This window comes from Xiphias gladius, chromosome 15, assembly GCF_016859285.1.
Source record: "Xiphias gladius isolate SHS-SW01 ecotype Sanya breed wild chromosome 15, ASM1685928v1, whole genome shotgun sequence".
Lineage (NCBI taxonomy): Eukaryota > Metazoa > Chordata > Actinopteri > Istiophoriformes > Xiphiidae > Xiphias > Xiphias gladius.
Window position 1 is genome coordinate 11867211 of NC_053414.1, and position 23437 is coordinate 11890647.

Sequence of the window (23437 nt, forward strand, 5' to 3'; positions counted from 1 at the left end):
TCTTTTCCCTGACCGTTTCAAGTCTAGCGTAGAAAACATAGCTACGTCAAGTAGCAGCAGCTAACTATGGTTAGCATGGTAACTTCTTCTGGAGTGGGTGTTGTTCCGCGGTTGTCAAATACAGCGGAGAGCAGCTAACAGGTTTAACGGTTAAAAGGTGATAACAGTACGCTGTCGGGTGAAAGTGTTCACCGGAAGTCGGTCCACGGGAGTTGTCAGAAAATCATGGTGGCGGTATCTGTGTTCTCCTTCCTCCATCAAGCGTACTCCACCTAGTAAAGTGACAGATTGGGAAACTCTGCTGACATCTGTGAGTGCGTGTAGCAAAACTTCTATCAAAGACTATTCAGCTTGCGCAAGATTTTTATCCCATATCTACTTCCAGTTTCGCTTCGCTTGAGCCACCGATTTGGTTATTTAGCAGGTCAAAAGACGCCTGCATCGATACTTTCTATTGTTAAAAGCAGCTTATGTACTATCATGTAAGGGAGAGAATTATGTCATAATTTATGATGTCAATGCATTATTAATAAACTACTTCTAAATATATGTTAATTACCATCAAATAGTTTGCCTTTGAACTTTGAAGCATTCTTTTTTTTTTTTTTTTAAGTAATAGTAGTTTACAAAATAGAAAAAGAAAGAACACCCAACTGCTCGATAACACTGTGTCAGACTGGCTTAATATTTGAATGTAACAAGGCTAGTTAGCGGCTATTATAATAGGTAACTTGCTGATAAATGAAGCATCACTGCCTTTAGTTTGAGAAATAGGTGGAGCTAGTTTTAACTACTTTATTTAGAGTTATCAAATTTAATCCTCTGGTTTGCAAGCTAGGGGTCGGGCCTGTCCAAGGGGTCACAAGATAAATCTGAGGGGACTGTGAGATGATTAATGGGAGAGGAAAGAAAAAAAATAAACAAAGTCCTCATGTACAAATTTGATCATTTAACTTCTTTGGGCCTCGAACTGTTATTTTAATGAGACCTTGTGAGAAGTTTAAATGTCTCTTTGGTAGAACTGCTAACAACTCATAGACTCACATTTGAAACGGGTTTCGTATCGCATGTTATAACCTTATCATATGTTTTTTCGATTTACAATCTTAATTTGAAAAGTAGTAACTGCAGCTGTATTCTGTATTAGTTGAAATACTAAAGTAGAATTGGACTTTAGTATGGTACTTGAGTAAATGTACTTTCCACCACTGAGTGGGGCTAACGTCAGCTACCTCCTGTTCATGTGCGTAGGAGTGTAAACATGTTAGCAGGCAGATTAATACTAACCACCAGAGTGCCACATTACAGACATACAACACAGCTAGAAGCACATTAGATCATTTGTATAAACACACTCATTTTAAAGGACAAGGCCAGCCATGTTCTATACTTTTGTTACTGTCACCAAATCTCAACAAAAGACCTAAACGAAGCAGGTGATAGTTTGTCTCTCAGTACCAACACCATTAGTCACCACCTGGGATATAAATCTAAAAATGGGTAAAAAATTTTTGAAAAAGGCTAAATGTGTTTGATTAAACAGCTGTGCAATGTAGTTTGCAGCCAATGACTCCAAAACAAACAAACAAACAAAAACAAAAAAACTACAGTGCACATTGTCATGGTGATGAAGAAACATGTCAACTAGTGCAATGCATGGTTCTTGGTCTTTTTTTAGTAGTATTTGCACAACAGTGGAGCTCTGTGGCACAGAGGACTAAGCCATACCAGACTTTGGCTACACAGACAGTACTTGAAAGATCGATTTATAACGTTTTTGGTCTATTTGTTAAAATTAAGACAAATATAGACTGTGACTGGACTTAACCTTTAAGAGTGCCTCTTTCGTGTTTTAAGGTACGGTTGCGAACTATCTTGATCTCTTGTACTCTTTGACTGTTCCTGGAGATTCGTCTGTCATTGGTTCCGTCAGAGGCAAATCTGAGGCGGTGACATTCACTGAAATGCAGCTTGTGAATAAATACGGGAAATGTTATTCTCCATGTCTCTTACAGCGTTTACGTCTGGCTCGTAGCTTCAAAGGCCTTAAACTTCATTGCAGTTGGGCTCGTGGAACCGTGTCTCGTTACATGTTTGCTTCGGAGTGGTTTAGCGCACGGACGCGTTTCTGGTTGAGCGGCAGCTGTTGCGCGATCCTCAGCAGGAATGTGATTTCCAGTTTAAATGACCAGCCTACAGATATAACGTGAATATAATCAGAAACGGTCATTTTTTGACACGCACCTAGGCTGTCGTAGCGACTGTCAGAGCAGCTTCTATCATGTGAGCTAACGTTGGCCGGCTGCTGCCAGGAGAAAGATCGTTCACTGCGATGCTAGCGACTTGCCTGTTTGCAAAACTATCAACACCGCTTTAATTAGGTTTAAGTTCAATTGAATAAAAATAGTTAAACAGGAGTAATCTTTTCTCTCCCACAACCCAGCCTGGGATCTAAATAAACAACACAGTAAGTGGACAAAAACAATAGTCAGTAATGCCTGTAAAGAAGCATTGAGTTTAAAGTATCCCTGTTAACGTTTTTCTTTTTCAATTAACAAGCAATGTAAAAAATGTAATATTTCCTATATATGTTGACGTTAAAATATGTTAAGTATCAGGAATAATAATAATAATAATAATTAATAATAATTAATGGTAAGCCAGAATTATGAGTTAGTAATTCAACATTACAACATGGCAACTAAGTCAAGTCATGATTTTTACTTCAAAATTCAAAAATTTGACTTTGACTTTACATCTCATTATAAAGTTTTGAGCTATTGTCTTAAAATTGTCAGTGAGAAGTACAGAGTTTGTCCTGATATATCACAATTTTGAAAACAAATTGTAGTTTTAAATGGATGAATGAATGAATGTTTTTAGTTTAGTACCTTTCATCTGCTATTGTTTTTTTTTCCCCCAGCAGAAATGGGCCTGTACAGTATGATGCAGTGCTTTATGTGGGACTGGGGCTGCAACTAACAATTATTTTCATAACTGATTAATCTGCTGATTATTTTCTCAATCGATGAATTGTTTAGTCAATGAAACAAGTCTTCAGATTTCTTGTTTTGTGCAACCAACAGTCCAAAATCCAAAGATATTCAATTTACTATGATGTTAAGACAAGAAATGGCACCAAACTCTCATATTTGAGAATCTGGAACTATTAAATGCTTGGCATGTTTTCTTAAAAATATAACTTAAACGATGAATCGATCATCAGAATAGTTGCAGATTGTTTTTCTGCTGACCGAGGGACCTTGTTGTCCTATTGAACGTGGCTTTAATTTATATTAATTGTATTATCACTATTATTTCTCATTCTCCCCAATCTGTACTCCTTTTTTTTTTTTTTTTTTTTTTTTTTTTGCAAGGGATGCCTAATGCCAGTGCAAGGCCAAAGCATAGCAGGAGAACCCGAAGGCGACGAAGAGAGGACCCTGCCAGGAACGAGCTGGTCTCTAGTTCCCTAGAAAGTGCCCAGCAGTGCCTGTTCAACCAAGACTATGGAACTGCGTTTGTGCACTACCTTCTGGTTCTCAACCTTGCACCTGTGTTCAAGGACTTTGCAAAGGTAATGACTGTCTACTCTGAAAACCAGTCTCGATACGTTCACTGCCATAAAAACAATCACACAATTATTGGCTGTGTCTGAAATCACTCCCTTACTCACTTATTCACTGCTTTCTATATAAAAGACACTCAGTAGCTGTAGACTGATATATCGGACACTTACTAATCATCATCCTCTTTCATCCTCACTAACCGCTGTTGAGTCAGTCAGCTGTAATTTTCGCATCTGTAAAATGCAGAGCACTGTGTTGTGGGATTGCTGAATCCCAGAATGTACTCCTTTTGTTCCACTGTGGAATTTTTGGGGGCACAATGCGGTCGACAAATTTACACACCCAGAATTCAGACACTCAAATAAAATGGGGGACGGTAAATGTAGTGCACTACAAAGTATAGTGAATAGTGATTTCAGACATAGCCATAGTGTTCTGACTTTGCTCACTCAGTTGAAACTAAGCCGACACGGCTGCGGATCGAAAATATGTTCAGTTTTGGAGCACATTTTTGTGGCATCTCCCTCTCAGGAGTCCTTCAGGTTCACTCTTTTCAAATGGGCAGAAGAGCTGGACTCTGTGGGCCGTATCCAGGACCTCTTTGACTGTTACGAACAAGCGCTGGAACTTTTCCCTGCTGACGAGGTCATCCTGAACAGCATGGGTGAACACCTGTTCAGGTACTGCATATATGTTATCATTATATAGATAAACTGTACGTGTTCTTCTAATACCTCACCACTCCTGTAATTGCAGGGCATGATGTAGTTTCATATTAATTAGATAAATTATCTGCTTATACTGTTTTTGACCATATTTTGGCTTTCCTTTTATTAACCAGGATGGGATTTAGAGATGAAGCTGCAGGTCATTTCCATAAAGCCTTGAAGCTGAGACCGGACTACCCAGAAGCCAGGGAGAACTTCTACCGTGTGGCCAACTGGCTGGTGGAGCGCTGGCATTTCTTAATGCTCAATGACCACGGGAGGAACAGGAAGTACCAGCAAGCCATTCAGAAGGCTGTTCAGAGCGGCTGCAACACTGTACTTGACATAGGTACTGGCACTGGGATCCTTGGGTGAGAATTTTTCCATGAGAATTTGGAAACTTTTTATTTTTTAAGTTATGGTGTGTATTTCATTTGTAAGTTGGAGCTTGATCCTCAAGTGGCGGCAACCTTATGAAGTTTATTTTCTTTGCCACAGCTAGAGTAGGACCTGTGTTTTAATGCATGTGTATTCTTGTTCTGATTTGCCGTTCTCTCTGTGAAGTATGTGTGCTAAGAAGGCAGGGGCTGCTGAGGTGTATGCCTGTGAGCTGTCGAAGACGATGTATGAACTGGCCTGTGAGGTGGTGACTGCTAATGGAATGGATGGCAGCATCAGGATCCTCCATATGAAATCTCTGGAGATGGAAGTGCCAAAGGACATCCCGCACAGGTACAATTTACACCTAAACCCTTTAACATTGATCCCACAGGCAGAATACCTTCATCTTTCTTTGTGCTGTTATGAAACTCACGCTTGCGTTTAAGAGCTGAGAAGCTATTTTTTCATATATTTTTTCGATTCAATGTTCGGTTTTTCGTAGGGTATCCTTGGTGGTGACAGAGACGGTAGATGCCGGATTGTTTGGAGAGGGCATCATAGAGAGTCTCATTCATGCCTGGCACCACCTCCTGCTGCCTCGACAGGTAACTTCAAGTGTTAATCACAAACACAGGAGAGCAAACAGAACTTGATCCTCCAGTTGCCACAGTGCAATATTGACATTTCTATGAGTTCTTGGCATCCAAAATCTATTGCTGATTGCCACTGATGTACAGGGTTCCCATGGTCATGAGAATCCTAAAAAGTTACTATAAAATTTAATAAATAAGTCGAATAATATTAAATCTTTGAAAACCACATAAATTTGTGAATAATGATGCCAGAGCTGTGTCACACTTCAGGATGTGGGCTTGGAGAACCAGTGTCAGGCAATGTTTTAGCACCACAAAGAACAAAACTGATGATGGATTAAAGGTATTCTGTGTCAACTCAAAAAGTCAAACATTTCAAAGTTAAGCGCAATGAAGCTGCTTTTAAAACGTCTGGCACAATGCAAATCTCATCAGTAAACCGGAGTTTACAGTACAAGTTGCGATCATTTTCTATTCGATCATTTAAAATAATTTAGCCGCCAGTTAAAGTTAAATGTATCCAGCTAAAGTCCATGTTGTGTTAGTGCCATCAAAGAGGCCTAATGTGTAGAATCGTTAAAAGCATATGTTTTGTTGTCCTAAAGAGAGGTGAGAATGAATTCAGGGAACAGTCTGCAACAGGACGGGTCATCCCTGCTGGAGCCACTGTGTTTGGTATGGCTGTCGAGTGCGTCGAGATCCGCCGGCACCACAGGTAGGCCCAGTCTGTATTCTTGTGATTAGGCTGTGTGTCATGTTTTGTAAGCAGAATATCTGTACGTTGTTTTTTTTTTGAAGCATCAGTACACGGTGTCTGAACCTAGTATTAAATTGCTTTTTTGGGGGGGTTTTTTGTACAGGTTGTGTGCGTCAGAGGTGGGAGGTCTGTCCATGGCTGCAGCCGGGGAGCTCCGTAGCCCAGTGAGCTGCAGCTCTGAGCCGGATGACTCCATGGAGCCGTACACGACAGAGAGACTCAGCAGACTGCCGGGAGGATATAAACCTCTCACAGAGCCCTTCACAGCGCTCAACATAGATTTCAATAATGTGCAGGTGAGCAGAAACATTTCCGACAACCCGTACTGATAAGCTCTGTGTGGGCTACATTCAGAAATTTTTTCACCGAGATTCAAATGTATTTACCCAACTAATATATCATCTGCTCAACAAATAGCTTTTACTGATGTGAAAATTGAGTTAATTCATCCACTATCAATTGAATGTATTTGACTTTACCCAACTTTTGCGTTTTCTTTGTATCTGATAGACAGAGTATATAGATAGATATACTGAGTAGAAACCTTATATTCAATGTCCATTTGTTGCCTACACTCAAACAGAATAATGTAACCATGAGAAAAATAATTTATTTACCTGACCATATGTCTATGGGTCCCATGAAACTAACATACTGGCTGCCTCACAGGCTTAAATATTGCACATAAGTGGCTTCTTATTATTTGGCTGTAAGCCTGCAGAGATTGTCTAAATGTATTAGCTCCCAGTGCACACCTGGCAGATCGGGAGGATTGTGTTTGTCTGGCAGTACCTGTGGGATAATTTGTTGACACTGTAAGTTTATCCGGACACATGCAGCAGGGACTTGCAGGCAAAATTCCCCTGATGACAGAGCTGGGAAACCGTCTAGAATCAGTCACGCAAACTCACTTTAGCAGAGAGAGACTTGGTCTTAACATGCAGCGCATTGTGCTTCAATTAGTCCTCTTGGTACTCTGGCTGAATTGTTAGTAAATCTGTTAAACCCGGCTTTTAGTCAGTTTGTGTCCAACTTCCGGGAATATGATGGTGAACAGGACTGACTGATTTTCCTGCTGCCTTTTGAAGGCTTTTCACTGCTGGATATTTTATTTTATTTAGTTAGATTGTTTGTTTCCCTACGATAACATTTATGTCCCCAAGCTTTAATTCAAACTAATTTTCCTCGTGGAGTATCAGGGGGCATTGAAAAGGTTCTTTTCTTCCCAGTATTATTCATTTTCTTCCTGTTTTGATCTAGTTTGGGTTGCTTGCAAAGAGCCACGGAGCTCCAGTTAGGGTGGATTAGGGTGGAAAGTGTTGGAGAGGGTGATGTTTGCTTTGGCCTGCTGTAACACAAAACATTGAGCTCTGTGTGCCAGAGAGATGTATCAGTGCACCCGCCACAACAGCCTGGATGGCCACAGTTACTAACATATGGGTCTTATAAGGTTGGGCAGAACTATGAACACTTCAGAATATGGGTATAAATATGTAAGACTGCTGTACACATGTAGTGGTAAATGTATACTGGTAACCTGTAGGAACTGGAGGGCCTGAGCTCCAGGGAGGTCCGGCAGCTCTGCCTGCCTGTCCTTCAGGAGGGGGAGCTGGATGCTCTGGCTGTGTGGTTCCAGCTCCACCTGGATGAGGAGAGCAGTCTGTCTACTGGACCCCAGGAGGACACCTGCTGGGAGCAAGCCATCTACCCTGTCCACAGCGCCAAGGGTAAGGTACTAATAGATACTCAGGAGACAAACATGTTCATTGATTGCTGTCCAGTGTATTGCCTATAAACTACTGACTCCTCTGATTTTTACTAACTTGAAGCTTCAGTTTAAGCAACATAGTCAATATGTACATGCAGGGTATTTTAATTTAACCATGGGTACTTGTTTCAAATTCTCCTAGATCAATTTTGTGTGTGAAATTGTTTATCTCAGCTTGCCTGTATTCTCCTCTCCCGTTTGTCTTGCATTTCCATGTTATATCAGATGAGGGCAGTGTGTGTTGGGGACTGGATCGTTTACATGTTCATCCTGTTTTGAGTAATACTAGGGATACGTGGAGGAAATATTTTAGCTGATGATTATCGCCACTATTTTACTATTTCCTGAGAGTTGTTTACTGTAATAGATCCTTTCGCATCAAGATTTAGCTTTTTGAATTTGTGAAAAAATATGACAGTAAAAAAAAATTACAATACATCTAATGAATTTTAAAATTAAGACCCATTAAAGGAATATATAACTGTTCCAAAAGAATATTACACAATTTTTATGAACTTTAAGGCAATACATTTATTATACCAGTAAAACTGATATTTGTTAAGCAGCATACTTAAATTGCGTTCTTAGCATTGGATTAAGGGTCCCAAATGTCCCAAAGAGCAATATTTCCTCTTTACTTTGCTGTCAGACCCGGGCAAGTGTGAACTTCATAGCCACTGACATGAGGTGACATGTTCCAGTTGGCATCACGATGCATCATCTTTCAGACAGGACTCAACAGCATTTCACTGCACTGCTAATTGGCCCAGGCAGTGTCGAGGGAGCCGCCACCTTTCCCGGCGATCGCCGACACCCATTTCCCGGCCGCTGTGACGTGTGTGCCGTGATCGCCTGTGACACTCTTTAGTGTTCATGAAATTCTTATAGGCAATAAATATGCATTTTTCCCAAATGCCTCTGACGGGCTGCGTGCTGACATGAAGACATGAACAGATGTTATTCCTGTAGGAATCCTTTCTGTGCCTCTCCCCCTCTCTCTTTGCCCAGTCCCCTGAATCTCATTTCTCTGTTGGGTTCGCTCTCCCTTCCTCTTTGCTTTCTGTATTTTCCTTTCCGTTCTCTGCCCCGTTCCTCTATTTCTACAGCCATCTATAAGTGATGCTTCTTTCATGCCAGCATAAAATTACAAATGCATAACCATTAAATTATGAATACCTATTATAATCATCTGTTTTTATTGTTCTTTTTCTATTTCTGTACAGCAGGTGTCGATAAACCCTTTAATTCTAGCCACATAGCTCTAGGGCTGGATATCATTTGAAATGTTTCGATACAAGTGCCGATTCAATATCTCAGATTTGGTACTGGCACCAAAAGAATTCTTCATTCGATACTTTATGTTCAGTAATATGTATGTATGCAGTGATTGATGATTGGTGTAATTTCTCAATACTTCTGCTTTGTGTTTCAGTTGGGAGAATTAAAAATTTTGTTCACAAAAAAGTAAACATTTTTATTTCAATCAGGAACTCTCTGTTTGAATAACAAATAAACAAAACTACAAATCTGACTAGATATCCAATTTCAACTTTGAGTTCTTTACAATATTAATTAGTTTTAATTCCAGGTCCTACATTGCTCTAGTAAAATCAGGCTAAGTCAGTGGTTCCCCTTGTTGTTTCTTCAGGTTTTGTCCTGAAACCTCGAGACGAGCTGATTGTTGAGATCTCCTGCCGAGATGCCTACCTGAGGCTCTGCAGTGTCGCTGTGCTGAGAGACGGGCATGAAATCCGTCTGGACATGCGTCTCGACTCTAGGTACCCCGGAAATCCCATTGCAAACCCAAACCCAGAGGCAGAACTGTGCAGTGCATTAGCATGTCTTCAGACTGGCCAGAATCCAGCTAAAGACTTCTGCATGCTGGAATGTTCAGAAATGGCGCTCCTGAACAATCGGGATTACCATCAGAGTTTTTGCAGCGCGTTAGGAAAACTCATCTCTCAGCTGAAGGTTAAATGCCGAAACCAAGAGCAAGGACCGGGTGTGGAGTCTGACCTCGCCGACCCTGCTAACTCCACAGACTGCAGTGACATGCTGTACGTGCTGGATGTGTCGGAGGGCTTCTCTCTGCTCTCCCTCATCGCTGCCAGCCAGGGTCACGTAAAAGCCTACAGCTCTGTGGAAAAGAACAAGCAACAGGAAGTGCTAAAGAGGCTGGCTCGCTCCAATAACATCCCAGAGCAGCATCTAGAGTTCTGGCTCAACCACATCGAGGACGAGCAGGGGATGCTGCAGAGGCCGTCCAGGGAGAAGCTTTGGAGCGCCATCATCCTGGACTGTGTAGAGACCTGTGGCCTGATAAGACAGAAGTTGATGGAGAAAGCGTCCCTGGCCAGGTAAGTGGAAGTGGCCAAAATAATTGTGGGAGTGTAACCAGCAGAGGACATGCAGAAATGTTGGCTGACTTTTTTTTTAAACTTTTCTTTGTATTTTTGATTATCATTTTAGCATGTACTTTTAGATATTTGAGGGTTATATTTTAAAAAATGTATTTCTGTGATCTGCACCAGGTGTCTGCTGGAGGAAGGAGGACATATTTTCCCAGAGCGGATTGTGGTGTATGGTATGCTGGTGGAGTCGGACACGTTGCTGCTGGAGAGTGCTGTCCAGGGTCAGGGGCCGACACTGGGGTTCAATATTGCTCCTTTCATCAACCAGTTCACTGTAAGTATACCAACATAAGCTGCCCTGAGTCCAGGTTAAACGAATTTCTGGTATTTACTTTGCATGTAAAAATCTAAGCTGCACTCTGGTAACAAATGGGACACTACCAGGGTTTTCTGTGGCTGTGCCATGGCCACTGACCCCATCTGTGTCTGTGTGTTGTTGTTGTTTTTTGTTTTTTTTAAATCTAGGACTTGAAAAACAAAACGATGCATGCTACCTTATGAGGCACATGGCAAAGGATGCCAAATCTCATCTTTGGAAAAGAAATGAAAGATGATGCTTTACTGGTCTGCTGATCATGACATGGAAGTTATGACTTCTAAACTTAAAAACACAATACACATTGAAGAAAATATAGCATAAAATGTAATGCACTATACATTGACTGCAACAGTGTTGTCATCTTAAAGAGGAGTCTCTAAGCCGTGTACAGCGCACAGATCTGTTGCGGCATGGCCAGCGATTGGTCCAAGTAAGTATGGGATTTAACAAATCCCTGCTGTGTCCCTGCTGAAGAGATTTGCTGCATCACTTTTCGGGTGAACTGCCTCCACTGAGATACACATCACGTGTTCACTGGTGTCATCCAACGAAACTACAACGAAATTAGGCACAAACATTCACTTGGACCTAAGGGTGAACTGATTAGATTTTTGGGGGTCAAAGGTTAAGGTCACTATGACCTCACAAAGAATGTTTTTGGCCATAACTCAAGAATTCATATGCTGATTATGTTAAAATATTAAATTCATTCAAAGTCTTATATGAGTCTGGACAGACATGAATGTAAACTGCAACTTGACTGGTTGGTGGAGGCGTACAACCGCAATGCAGGGATTCTAGTTCTTTATATTCATGCGGAACTAACTTCATTGAAATGGATGTAATATTAACAGTACAAATTCACCAGGATTACATATGAAGTTTCTTTGACTGTGAAAAGCACTGAAACATTTTTTTTCACAACTGAATGTCCATCTCAGTTGACATCAAGTCTAGAGTAACATGAACAGGACGCTGATAGCATTATGTTCTGTTGTACTGTTAGTAGTTAGACTTAGTATAATTATTTCAATTAAAAAAATCTGTTCTTACAATATATAGTGGGTTTTTTTTTTTCCCCAGAATAATCCAAAGGAAGCACTTTCTTGAGCTGAAACTTCTTCAGTCTTCATAAAACTAGTTGCAAAATCTTGCTTTTGTACATCTCAGGCCACTGATATCTTGTATTCTGTCTCATGTTACTGATGCAACCGTCAAGTTTCATGTTCCTGATGCAACAGTCAATACTGACAGTTTTCACATACAGTATGCTGTGTTTGTAAATTCATGTAAGCTGATATACATTCAAAGTTTGAGGTTAGGTGCAAATATGTCGCCCGATGTGTTGTTTTTTACCATGTATAGGTTTTTTTTTTTTGTTGTTGAACTAGGTATTTCACTTGGAATACCAAGGTCCAAGATTGTTTTCTGTTGTGAACTTCTCTTTGATGTTTGCTTCCCAGCTGCTTTAAAGAAGCTACAAATCCCTTTGAATTCTTTTTTTTTATATGGTCTGGTAGTTATCTTTTTTTCTCTCTTTTCTTTTTTTCCCGGTATCATGTTTGTGCTCTAATTTCGCAGGCCCCTCACGGGACGGTCGTTTGTTTAAACAGATGTTGTCTTTGAAGCCCTCAGTGGAGGGCACTTTCTAGCACAACTGTCACACAAGACGCAACACACAGCTTGGCCCAAGACATTCCTACCTGAATCCATCAGTACACATTACATCAAGCACATCAAACAGCGGGCTCTGAGGTCTACACAACTGTGACAGGAGGAAAGATTCTTTTGTTCTGCAGTAAAGGAAACTGTGACACTTGCTGTTCTGCCACTTTGGTTTCCCCCGCAACTTCTAAGTCTGCTGCCCTGCAGCCACGACCTGTTTGTCAAGTTTGGAAGAGTTTGAGGAAGGAAGATTAGTTTCTAAGCATCAGTCAGTGATTAAGTGATTATCCACTGTCACTACCAATTAAAACCTAATTTGGAAAACTACCGGTTTGTGAGAAAGTCTGCCAACAACAGTTATGAATCAGCTTTTGCATGACTTTTATTAAAGTGACGTGTTTCTCTGGCTTCTTCTTTTTTTTTTTTTTATCTGTGCCCTTTATCTGTACTACGATCAAAAATAAGCAACTTGGATTTTTCTTTTTTTTAATAAGAGAAAAAATAAGTAGTTTCTCTCCATTTTCCATAACAGTACTTATAATGTCAGCGGAAAGTTTTTTTGTTTGTTTTTTTGTATGCTGCAAAGAACGTGCTAACATTGTGTTCATCTTTTATGTACTTTAGGTACCAGTCCATGTGTTTCTGGACTTTTCCACACTGGAGTGCAGGCATCTCAGTGAGTCTGTGGAGCTCTTTGTTCTTGACCTTATGGATGCCAACGCAAACTACACTAACAGAGAAGTCAAGGTAAGGTATACCTTGGACAGCTGAGGGCTACCAACATGATTGGAATTAATATCATTAAAATTTCACCTGTTAACAAGCGCTCAGATAGAGCAGTGCGGGACTGCTTATACTTGAACTCTTGCATTGACTCTTCTAATAGAGTTCGAAAATCCCTGAGCTACCTTCAGGTACATGAATATACAGCACCGGAAAACTAGAAATGAGTCATACCTACGAACACACACTGTACCCATTTCCCTTATATAAATGTCTAACAGTTTACTTTCTAACTTTGCGTTTTTTGGTCCTGCATGAATTCAGCTCAACACCCACTTTTTGAATTTTCAGAAAGCAAAACTTTATGCCTTGAACTGTCTGATTTGGTACATTTAAAATATCTTCTGGATACGCATCTCCAGAAAGATTCTATTAACATTGATGCACCTTTCTAACATTAGGTTCAATGTGAATTGGATCCCAGGGATCCAAACTGTTTCCCTAAAGCTCATGAATATTAAAAGGCAAAAACTTAAGATTACTTATTTGTAAAAGAAGAATTACAAAGAGCCATTGTTTCTTTTTTTTTTCTTCCTTTTTTTTTGCATGTGTCATATTGTTCTTAAACAAACAGTAGCAAAACATAAGAGGTGATTTACAAGGGACTGGGGCAGAGTTTATTAGTAGCTTTCCTTACATACCATTAAGAATCTTGTTAAGCCCTTATCCCCGTTTTACAGGTCCAGGCTACATCTGCAGGCAGAATCACTGCGATTCCCTTCTGGTACCAGATCTACCTGAACCAGGAGATCAGTGTCAGCACCCTTGACCAGAACTCTCACTGGAAGCAGGCGGCTGCTGTGCTGCAGCAGCCCCTGGAGGTACGAGCTGGAAACTGGGTCCATCTAGCTGTGAAGCTTCACAAGAGCACCATCTCCATATCAGCCCATGTAGACAATGCCCCCGGGCCAATGGAGTAATAACCTCTTAAATTCTAGCTTTGCAATTAGTTTTATTTTTATATATTACAAGTTAAATTTGGATTATTATCACAAACTCTGTAGGGAAATGCATTAAATACTATGCGTTCCCTTCTGGTATTATTTAATACCAGAAAGGAATTTCCCTTCTCCAGTGTCATTTTTCATATATGTAATACCAGTCTTCAAAGTTTCCTAGTTTTCCCAGACACATGGGGTCTCCGATTTGAGATTTAGTAGAAGCCTGCATGACCCAAACCCTTGTAAGTACCAGTGGGAAACCGAGAAACATCATCACACTCATAAAGAATTTTCTGACAATAAACCTTGAAGTCATGTTTTTATTTGTAAATTGTGCCAGAAAGTCAGAGGACATTTATAATTTGTACTTATAAATATATTTGTAAGTATATAATATAAATATTATATTTGTCCCTTGATTATGGGTGCAGCTGTTTTTGTAAAGATGTATGTGGGTATCAATTAAAAAGACAATAATGGGTGCATTTCAATAAATGCAAGAGAAAAATCAGCGGAAATGTAGTTAATCTGATTTATTGAAAAGACTGTCAGAGATGGATTTAAATTAAAATGTGGAACAATTACATCAGCTCTGATGTAATCTTGTCAGTTTAAAAAAAAAAAAAAAAAAAAATCACAAGTCAATTCTACATGTTCTGGCTGGACATAATGCAGATTAACCTGCTGATATGATTTACTGACACATCAACCTGATATCCTATACTGTGCATTAAACATGTCAATATCCCTGCACATATCCATGTAGGTTACAATGACAAATAAGCTCAGGAAATCTATGGGAAAAATAAATGGCTTTAGTGCTTAGCTGCACAGTTAAATTAGTTTAAAGGGTAAAAAGGATGGAAAACGTCTCGTCAAATAAAATTTATACTGGAATATAAAAGCTAAATTGATGTAGTGGACAGAATAGTTCCATGGCACGTTGAACAAGGCATCTGAGAAGACTAATGAATACATTTCTATTAAACACTATAGAATGATAGCAATTGATAGCAATTTACTAGAATGTGCTGATTGAACAGATTCAGACTGAAGTGTTTCAATACTTGGACTGTACTTACAGTAACTACTCAAACCCTTAGGAAATACATTGCATTAATATTGACACTGTAGAGATCTTACACTGTCAGTCAAGACACATCTTTCAGCAGGTATTAGCTCTAACCTACTGATCCCAAGTTAATGTAGCCTTAATTGTGCATCCCAACAACTTGTTGCTTCTGCTTTTTTCATCCCTTCCCTCAGGGATACATATCTCCTACTGGTTAGGACCAAAAAAGATGATTCTGAACATCTAATGTGCTTTAGTATAGTAGATTTTCATCTATGATTACTCACTTCAATCGAGATCTTCTGATATCACTATAAAGCAAGACAATGTGAAGATAGCATTTGTATTTTAAAAGTTGCATATTTCTTTTTATCTGTCACATTTGAGATTGAGATATGACTGAGCTGACACATAAAATCGTGTAATAATTTCCTACTTGGAAAGCATACTCTGGGGACCAAAAGTCTGAGACCACATTGAAAAGTAAACCTGGAAATAATCAAAGTTTGAGGATTCAGAAACATTTAAAAACACAATAAGTTATTTCATGTAAAATGAAAAAGAAATATTATACAAAATATTATAAAAGAAATAAAGTTTTTGCACTATTCCTAGGTCAACAATCAAATTTAAGCAAATTTAGGAAATTGACCAACTTAACTCCTTTGTAAGAAAGGTCAGTTGAGGTGTATCCCTTCCATTGAAGCTTGGGTTCAGATGACACTCAGGTGGATTCGATATAATAATCAGAGGCTTGTTCAAGTAACTCAAGTTACATTGTCACAGTGGGACATATGGCATCAGAACTAAGTGAAAGTGTCAAATCAGCATCAAATCGTGGCTAAACTACAGGTTTCTAAGGGGGCAGTGCATGAAACTCTTTAAAAAAAAAAAAAAAAAAAAAATCACAATCAGGCAGACCAAAAGCTCCTACACCATCAGAAGATCAAGACATCAAGCTTAGTTCCCTGGGTGATAGAAAAGCAACTTCATCACAGATACAGAATTTGCTAAATAAAGAACAAAAGACTAATCAGCAAAAGTACTGTCAAAACAAATGCTGTCTTGTAGTGGCCTCAGAGGACAACTAACAGTTTCTAAACCACTTCTCAGGAGGGGAAACAAGGCCAAATGCTTGTGGTTGGTTAAGAAATAGAAGCATTTCACAGTGGATGACTGGAAAATAGTCCCATTTACCAATGAGTCCAGGTTTGAGATTTATGGCAGTAACAGAAGGGTGTGTGTAAGGAGAGAAAAGGGTACTGCTGTGTATTAAACTGACAGTGAAACATGGTGGTGGGAATTTTCAAGTCTGGGGGTGTTTTGCCCACTCTGGAGTTGGACACCTGCACCGAACTGACTACACCCTGACCAAGGAGACGTACCACTCCATTCTTCAGGGACATGCTATACCCCTGTGGTTTGCATCTTTGTTGAGAAGGATTCATACTGCAGCAGGATAAGGACCCCAGACACACCTCAAAGCTTTGCAAGAACTACTTGAGACCAAGGAGTCCTGACTATCGTGGACTTTCCTCCACAGTCACCTGACCTCAACCCCATCAAACATTTGTGGGGACACTTGAAGACTGAGAAAGCCAACCATTCTCTGACGCCACAAGGAGCTCTCTGAAACATGGTCAAATCATGCTAGAATAATGTGGATCACCAGGTTTTGCACAAACTTGTGGACTCCATGCCAGCTCGAGTGCATGCTGTCATTAAAGCAAAAAGGGCGACATACCAAATACTAAGAGATTCTGAAATACATGTACATTTTTTAAAGATTCTACTTTTCACGCAAATTGTTAGGCTAATATTATCATTTGTAATGAAAAAAATTCATATTACATTCAAAACAAATGCACATTAGAAGTATCTTGACTAGTGGTCTCAAACTTTTGGACCCCACTGTACATCTTCATGCTTCACTCAGACTTAAGCAGGTTTCAAGTAGACTCACCTTAAGAAACGCAACACAAAGACTGGGTTCTTTGAAGAAAGTTGTGCTAATGCTTGTTATCTACAAATCATTTAGTCATATAGCCATAACTTCACAGAACATTCTTGGAGCTGTCACTGGCAGAGAGGTCCATCTGGTTTTTTACTTGGTGGATGTGCCCCTTTAAACAAAGGTTTTGTTTAATATTTCATCAGTAAAGTAATTTCTGAAAGAAAATGGCGATGTCTGGTAGAGTCTGTTGGTGATATCAGCCTTGATGATTGGCTAGGTGATCACGATGAGATCTGCCTCTGTTGGTTCTTTGGTTTGGTGGGTCCTTTCTTCTTCCTTGGTTTCTTCAGGTCTAGCCTCATATCCTTCATCCCACAGGTTTGAGCTGAGCCCAGCAGGAGCTGACAAAGAGTGTGGTGTGAGGGTTCTCCCCAGGCCCTGATACTGACCATTGGGTGACACTGGGTTGGATGCCGCCTCGGTGATGGCATCTTGGGAGCCTGATGAGAGCAAGCCAGATCGCTCACCATCATTCTGCGCCTCGCTGAAGTAAGACTTCCTTGGACGACCCATAACTGTTCTCCCTGTCAATCAGGACAAAAAATGTGTATACAGTCTTCTCAGTGTTGGGTGAAAATGCCAGATATACTTACAAAACACAACTGTGGAAGTACGCTAGCAGCCAGGAGGCACTTACCAACATTGCGAACTTGTTCAGAAATGTCTGCTCTGACATCAGAGATGTCCCACATCGCCATGAAAGAGTCAAAGCAAGAGCCCTCCTCAGCCTCCTGGATGTAAGGCTTGTAGGTGAAGCTGAAGTGATGGGCAATGGCTGCCAGAAACATCTCCACACATATGATGAAATCCTGAAGGAAACAGGACAATTTGGTGGTGCTGTAGTTAGGCAGTAAAACCATTGTAAGATACTTGTAAAAAGTTACACAATTAGGTGAGAAAAGATAAAAATTATTGTCACTTCTTTTTAAACTAGATAAGTTTTAGCCCACCTGTAAGCCAGTAGCAACAGCCTCCACACTTTGCCAGTCCCATGTACGTTTTTCCGAGATAATGCCCACTTTCACCAGTAAAGCAATGAACACAGCTTGCCTGAGAGTTTCCAAAAAAAGTAGCCAATTTACAGCCTGATGTCACTGTCTATGTTAAGCATATGTCACCAACAGGTATTAATATAATACAAAATTTATTTATTTATTTTTAGGTTATCCAGGTACATGAAGGAGAAGTCACGTCATCAAGTTTGACAAACACTGAGAATTACCAGAAAGAGACGAACACCACCATTTTGACACACAGGAATTTGCCCACTGGTTTGATGGGACTCAGCTCCTCTCTCAGGGCCCTGTAGAACAGCACTAGGCAGTACATGGCAAACTAGATCAAGACAAGACAAAGAGGTAGCTTTTTCAAAAATAGGCTGCTTTTTTTTTTTTTAAAGATCTATCTTATCTCTTAATGTTCTCCCAGGCCATAATTTATGATACAGTCCTTACTTGAGGCAAATTATATTAAGACCATTTAAAAAACATCATTACCAGTTGTGACATGTTGTTGAAGATGACCAGGTACGTCCATGCATTTGTTGAACTGAAATTTCCTTCATCGTACACTTTACACATCTGACAGATCCTGGGAAGAAGAAGGAACAGCCACAATACATTAATACAAATGGTGAACAAAATGCTATAATTTCTATTTTATAAAATTAAGTGCATGAAGATCAGAGCTTACTTACAATGCAATAACTGTTGTGACAGGTCTTACAACTGTGTACTGCAACACTCCCAATTTGCATCTCAACAGTAAAACCCTGCACAGGAAATGTATGATTTGAATTCAAATGAAACTGGTTTAACATTATCTAACTTGCATAAGTAAAATCTATTGAATTTAAGATCAAACACATCAAACACTAATGGTCGTTAGTGTTGGTCACTAACATTTTAACACTGATCTGCGTAATTTTCGTCAACAACTATTCAGTCATGGTCTACGATATCCATATGATAACTGCAACAACACTGGTAAGGTGTTGTTGCAGTTTTCATGTGTTCTCCTTCACTTTTGAAGGAGAACAAGAAAAAAAAACACCAAAAAAAAAAACTCTGGACGAAATTAAATACACACAGGCATTTTAACCAGTTAATGATGTTGCCAGGCTAATTTGAAACTGATGACTGTCACTGATTTGGTTGCTTGGAGAAAAAACATTTTCATCTCAACATTTCAGTGCCTTGAGACAAAGTTTGAACAAACTGAGAGTACAAGAAATACATTTCTCATATTTTATCTCTTCGTCGCTTTTATTGTTTCTTTAAAACCATAAATACCTCACTTAAATCAAGTAACGTCAAAAGGGATGATGACGTATACCCTGATTTATGAAAAAAGACTGACAATAAAACTGATAAATCTATAATATTATCGGAAAGTCAGTGAGATGCGTAATTGTGGGAAATCCAGGAAGACAGTACGGAAATTTGATTATGACCAGCTGAAATGTTTGGGTCAAAATTTGGAGGGCAATGATTGAATTACATCAATTTTCCACCAAATGCTTGACCAGTGTTGGAAGCAGACTGAGCATTTATATAGTTGTATGATGTGTTGGCTGCCACATAGTACGGTCAACCTGTCAGAAAGTAAAAGTGTGACAAGAGAGCACTGGGTAACATCCAGTTTGCTGTAAAAGGAGCCCACATGGATTGTATGTATACAAGTCCTCACTGTAACAATCGTATTATTCTAGAGAGAACTTACTCTCCCATTGGCCAGGGCGGGCAGCAGCAGAGAGGAGGCAGGTGTTTCTGCTGCTCCTGAACCTCCAGCATCAACACCAGGCTGGGGTACTGATTTTCCAGGTAGTTAAGCAAGAAGGTCATGAAGTTGTAGATGACATAGGCCTCATAGCACTCTCTGCATGTGTCCACATAAATTGCTATTCTGGGGTATTTCAGTGCAATCCACTGAAAAATAAAGAGAGAGCAATTACAGGGAGAGAAAATCGTTAGTGTTGTCAAATAGTCTAGTGCATAAAAAAGGTTGCTCAAGGTTGCTGCTTGAGGTAATGTCTCAAGGGAATGATGACATGGCAGCAAAAATCACTTTTGCAAAATGTCTAATTAATTAATTAATTATGTAATGAACAACTTACACTGTCCAAGCTGTAGATTGGGACCATCCATAATATCCTAAAAAAACAATAAAAAAAAAAAAAAACAAGCATTTAAAAAAATACTTTCAGACCATTGTTCATGGATGACATGCTTGTTGACTTCTTTACCTGATGATAGGTTTCTGAAGCTCTGGCTGAGTGTAGTGAACCAGATGCTGGAGAATGCCCCATAATGATATGGGTATGGTCATGAAGACAAATATCCCAGCGATAAACCATGCTTTATTATGCGTGCCAACCTGTCATTACATGGAAAGAAACAAGTCAACAGGTTAATGTGAGACTTAGCTATGCATTAAAATCTGGGTAATCCAACACTTTGGCTACCCAGAATGGACCTTTAATATATTCCACCTATGCAAAGTCATAGGTGGAAGCAGTATTCGGATCCTTTACTCAAGTAAAACATCAATGGAACTTTGTTAAATACTAAATTTCAAAAGTCACGCATTTAATGGAAAGGTACACAAGTGTTATCAGCAAAAATGAACTCCAAGTATAAAAAGTATTAGTAACCATAATGCAGAATAGCTGCTTTTTAGAGTTATATACAGTAGGAATTTTATTAAAGCTGTATACATGGTTAAATAGTAGGTTTATAGTTGATCAAGGACAGCCTTATTTTCTTAAAACATGAGGAAAAATCTGTCAGAACTGTAAGAACATTTGAACTCAATTCTTTTAAGGCTTGTAAAGACCCAGGGATACCCTGCTACTGCTGTAAGATAATTGCAGTGGAGTAAGAGGTTGAATATTTCCCTCTGAAATGTAGGAGTATCAGTATAAATTAACAGAAAATTACTTAATTTACTCGGGTAAATTACAAATACCTCAAAACTGTATTTAAGTACACTCCTTGAAGGCCACACCCGTTCAGTTACATTTTACTGTTGTGTTAAACCAACAGTGCTCCCAGAAACAAAACTAACTAACATGCTAATAACATCCAGCGACTGCTGGAACTGACCTCTGAATTCTGCAGTTCCCAGATGCACAGTGGCAGGACGACTAACAGCAACAAAACATACAGCACAGCGACCAGCGGTCGAATCCATCTTCTCCAGTTCCCACAGGAGCAAGGCATCTTGACATGAAGACACCGCGAGGCCTTTAAAAATGACCTCAGGCTCGGCGACCAAACAACCTAAGCCGCCTGGAAAACGTTGCTAAAGCGCGACACATTTAACGTTAGCTTCGCATTATTACACTTTCAACGGCTCACCGCGACCTCAGACAACAGTTCAACAATGCACACGTACGTCACCGTTTCCACTATTGTTGAGCTGCATTCACGTGGGCCAAGCTATTGGATAATTAACAGCTCATATGACTCGATTTTTACCAAGCTAGGTGGCTAACGTTAGCTTGTCAGCTGTTTCACCATGTAAACAAACAATGCTTGATGATCCACGCTGCCTGAACCCTTCAGAGTCTCTCAGTGTCTAACACAATGAAATAAAACTCAAAACCGATAACACCAATCGACTCCCTAACGTCTCCTCATTTATATTTAAGGACGGTTTGTGTTTGTAGGTAAAAGTTTCCCAAAAAAAAAAAAAAAAAAGTAACTGCTATTGAGTCTGTCCTTCCTGTTGCCGGAGATAGTCCCGCCTACACACTAGACGCTGATTGGTGATAAGGAAGCAGGTGCTAACCAATCTGACGTCTCTTGTGGCTAGTTAGGTTGCTCTGCATCGTCGTTGACCGCAGGAGCTGTGCTTTCGCCACCAGGTGGCAATGTAAATTAACAATTATTAGGAAACCGGTCCTAACATCGACTGTAGCGGCAGTAGTTTGACAACGGCGGGACACTGTTCTTTCCGAACCTACTCGGAGATTTAGGCCATGCAGACTTCACGGCTTTTTGTTTGGCCTATTTGTTGCAAGTGACTTTTTCATGGCGGACATTTCATGTCAGGAAAAGCACCGGGTGTATTTAATAAAATGAATGATGGCTATAGTGCCGATATTGTTCTGTGCTGACACCACTGGGTAACGTTATAGTGTTATTACTTCTACCTGTGTTGTGACGAATGACAATTTCCGCTGTGAAAACGGTTTACTGTTGCTGGTGTTATTATAATGCCACAATGCAAATAAATGCTAAGCCAATCGAGGAATCTCTGACTTTTTAAAACTCGTGTTTAGAACAAAAAAAGATTTGTCTGGAAAATGCCATGTTTGACAGTTGAAACTTGCATCCTCACTTGAACGATGTTTTAACGGCAATAAATATATGTATTCTTTCGGTGAACCTTTGACGTGTTAGATTATTCAACCGATGATGCAAGTGTGAAATCCATCAAACTGTGTTATTCATCCCATTAGGTGTAGATGACACTGAACACACACACATATATATATGTGGAATTAGTGTAGTGAATTAAATATACCCTTAAGTATTGATTATGTTTTACATAAAACAAGGAGGTTGTCAATAATGAAGTCAAGTTCTGGATTTGTACTGGCTCTTGAAGTAAAAAATCCCTCATACTTTGAGATAAATAACCTTCCAAAGGAAATGAACAATAGTTCATTGTAAATTTGCGCTTTTTTACTACGTTTCTACAATATTTTTTTCCTTAATCTACATTAACAATGTAGTTAAAAAGAACCATCACAGTCGCCTTTTTTTTTTTAAAAACCTTTTTCTTGTGTGTGTGTATGTGCACGTGCACGGGTGTTTTTGCGTGAATGTGTCTGTGTGTCTTCCCGTAAAATGAGGGGAGGCAGAACTTTCCTTTCAATTGCACCGTGTCACCACTGCCCCACAGTCACAGAAATCACTGGTTGTTACAGGACAGATTGTTCATGAATTTTGAATTGATCCTTTTGGCTTTTATGAATTAGAAATGGTCTTTGCCACAAGTCGTGTAAGCGAATGCCATGGTGGATAGCTTGGAGGGATTGCCATGTAAAGTGGCATACAGGGTACAGCCATGTAAAGGCAGGGTAGATAAACATATGCTGTGTTTGATCAGACCCAAAACATATTTTAGAATAAAGGATGCAGCGTCCATCACATCTCACTGAATCATAGCCATAACTGGAGGGTGAAGCAGCTCATCCATTATGTGCCTTGCAGGAAACACACGTAGACAGGATGAGCAGAATGGATGGGTCTGAGGAATAATAGTAATCAATACACAACAGAAGAGGAGACATACTCTCTGATTCCTGAGATGTAATGTATCAGCCAAAGTGCACCTCCTTTGTCAGAGGAATACACAAGTCTGCAATTGTTCAACAATTACTTATTTATCTTAATATTTCTGCCATAGGCTTTTGTGTCAGGAAATGTTCAGACTCACTGAGGGTGTT

At 39.7% G+C, this 23437-nt stretch overlaps 2 protein-coding genes across 5 annotated transcripts; one reads left to right on the forward strand and one right to left on the reverse strand.

Annotated features, from left to right (window-relative positions):
* The first annotated feature begins 165 nt into the window (after positions 1 to 165).
* Positions 166 to 14260, forward strand: prmt9 (protein arginine methyltransferase 9). Of its 3 annotated transcripts, none has more exons than XM_040145846.1 (13): positions 166 to 310; positions 3378 to 3577; positions 4101 to 4249; positions 4411 to 4647; positions 4841 to 5008; positions 5160 to 5262; positions 5856 to 5965; positions 6111 to 6303; positions 7551 to 7734; positions 9424 to 10132; positions 10307 to 10460; positions 12795 to 12917; positions 13634 to 14260. In XM_040145846.1, the coding sequence occupies exons 2-13, from the start codon at positions 3380 to 3382 to the stop codon at positions 13871 to 13873; spliced, it is 2568 nt and encodes an 855-aa protein (XP_040001780.1). In that variant the 5' UTR covers positions 166 to 310; positions 3378 to 3379; the 3' UTR covers positions 13874 to 14260. The 3 variants fall into 3 exon arrangements, with proteins under 3 accessions (XP_040001780.1, XP_040001781.1, XP_040001779.1); XM_040145847.1 differs by lacking the exon at positions 166 to 310 and adding an exon at positions 1911 to 1973; XM_040145845.1 differs by lacking the exon at positions 166 to 310 and adding an exon at positions 1988 to 2467.
* A 74-nt stretch (positions 14261 to 14334) lies between these two features.
* tmem184c (transmembrane protein 184C) lies at positions 14335 to 21653 on the reverse strand. 2 transcript variants are annotated; one of them, XM_040145848.1, is made up of 10 exons: positions 21084 to 21653; positions 20225 to 20355; positions 20096 to 20132; positions 19702 to 19907; positions 18677 to 18751; positions 18477 to 18570; positions 18203 to 18315; positions 17931 to 18030; positions 17618 to 17789; positions 14335 to 17504 (listed from the first exon to the last, which is right to left on the reverse strand). In XM_040145848.1, the coding sequence occupies exons 1-10, from the start codon at positions 21198 to 21200 to the stop codon at positions 17194 to 17196; spliced, it is 1356 nt and encodes a 451-aa protein (XP_040001782.1). In that variant the 5' UTR covers positions 21201 to 21653; the 3' UTR covers positions 14335 to 17193. The 2 variants fall into 2 exon arrangements, with proteins under 2 accessions (XP_040001782.1, XP_040001784.1); XM_040145850.1 differs by lacking the exon at positions 18677 to 18751.
* Between the last annotated feature and the right edge of the window lie 1784 nt (positions 21654 to 23437).

Excerpts from the sequence above, each read along its gene's own strand:
- prmt9 (XM_040145846.1), top strand. The coding sequence starts at position 3,380 with ATGCCTAATGCCAGTGCAAGGCCAAAGCATAGCAGGAGAACCCGAAGG. Across the intron at positions 5,966-6,110 it reads GAGATCCGCCGGCACCACAG|GTTGTGTGCGTCAGAGGTGG; the intron begins GTAGGCCCAGTC and ends TTTTTTGTACAG. Across the intron at positions 10,461-12,794 it reads CTTTCATCAACCAGTTCACT|GTACCAGTCCATGTGTTTCT; the intron begins GTAAGTATACCA and ends TATGTACTTTAG.
- tmem184c (XM_040145848.1), bottom strand. The coding sequence starts at position 21,200 with ATGCCTTGCTCCTGTGGGAACTGGAGAAGATGGATTCGACCGCTGGTC. Across the intron at positions 20,356-21,083 it reads GGGAACTGCAGAATTCAGAG|GTTGGCACGCATAATAAAGC; the intron begins GTCAGTTCCAGC and ends ATGTAATGACAG. Across the intron at positions 19,908-20,095 it reads CAATCTACAGCTTGGACAGT|TGGATTGCACTGAAATACCC; the intron begins GTAAGTTGTTCA and ends TTTATTTTTCAG.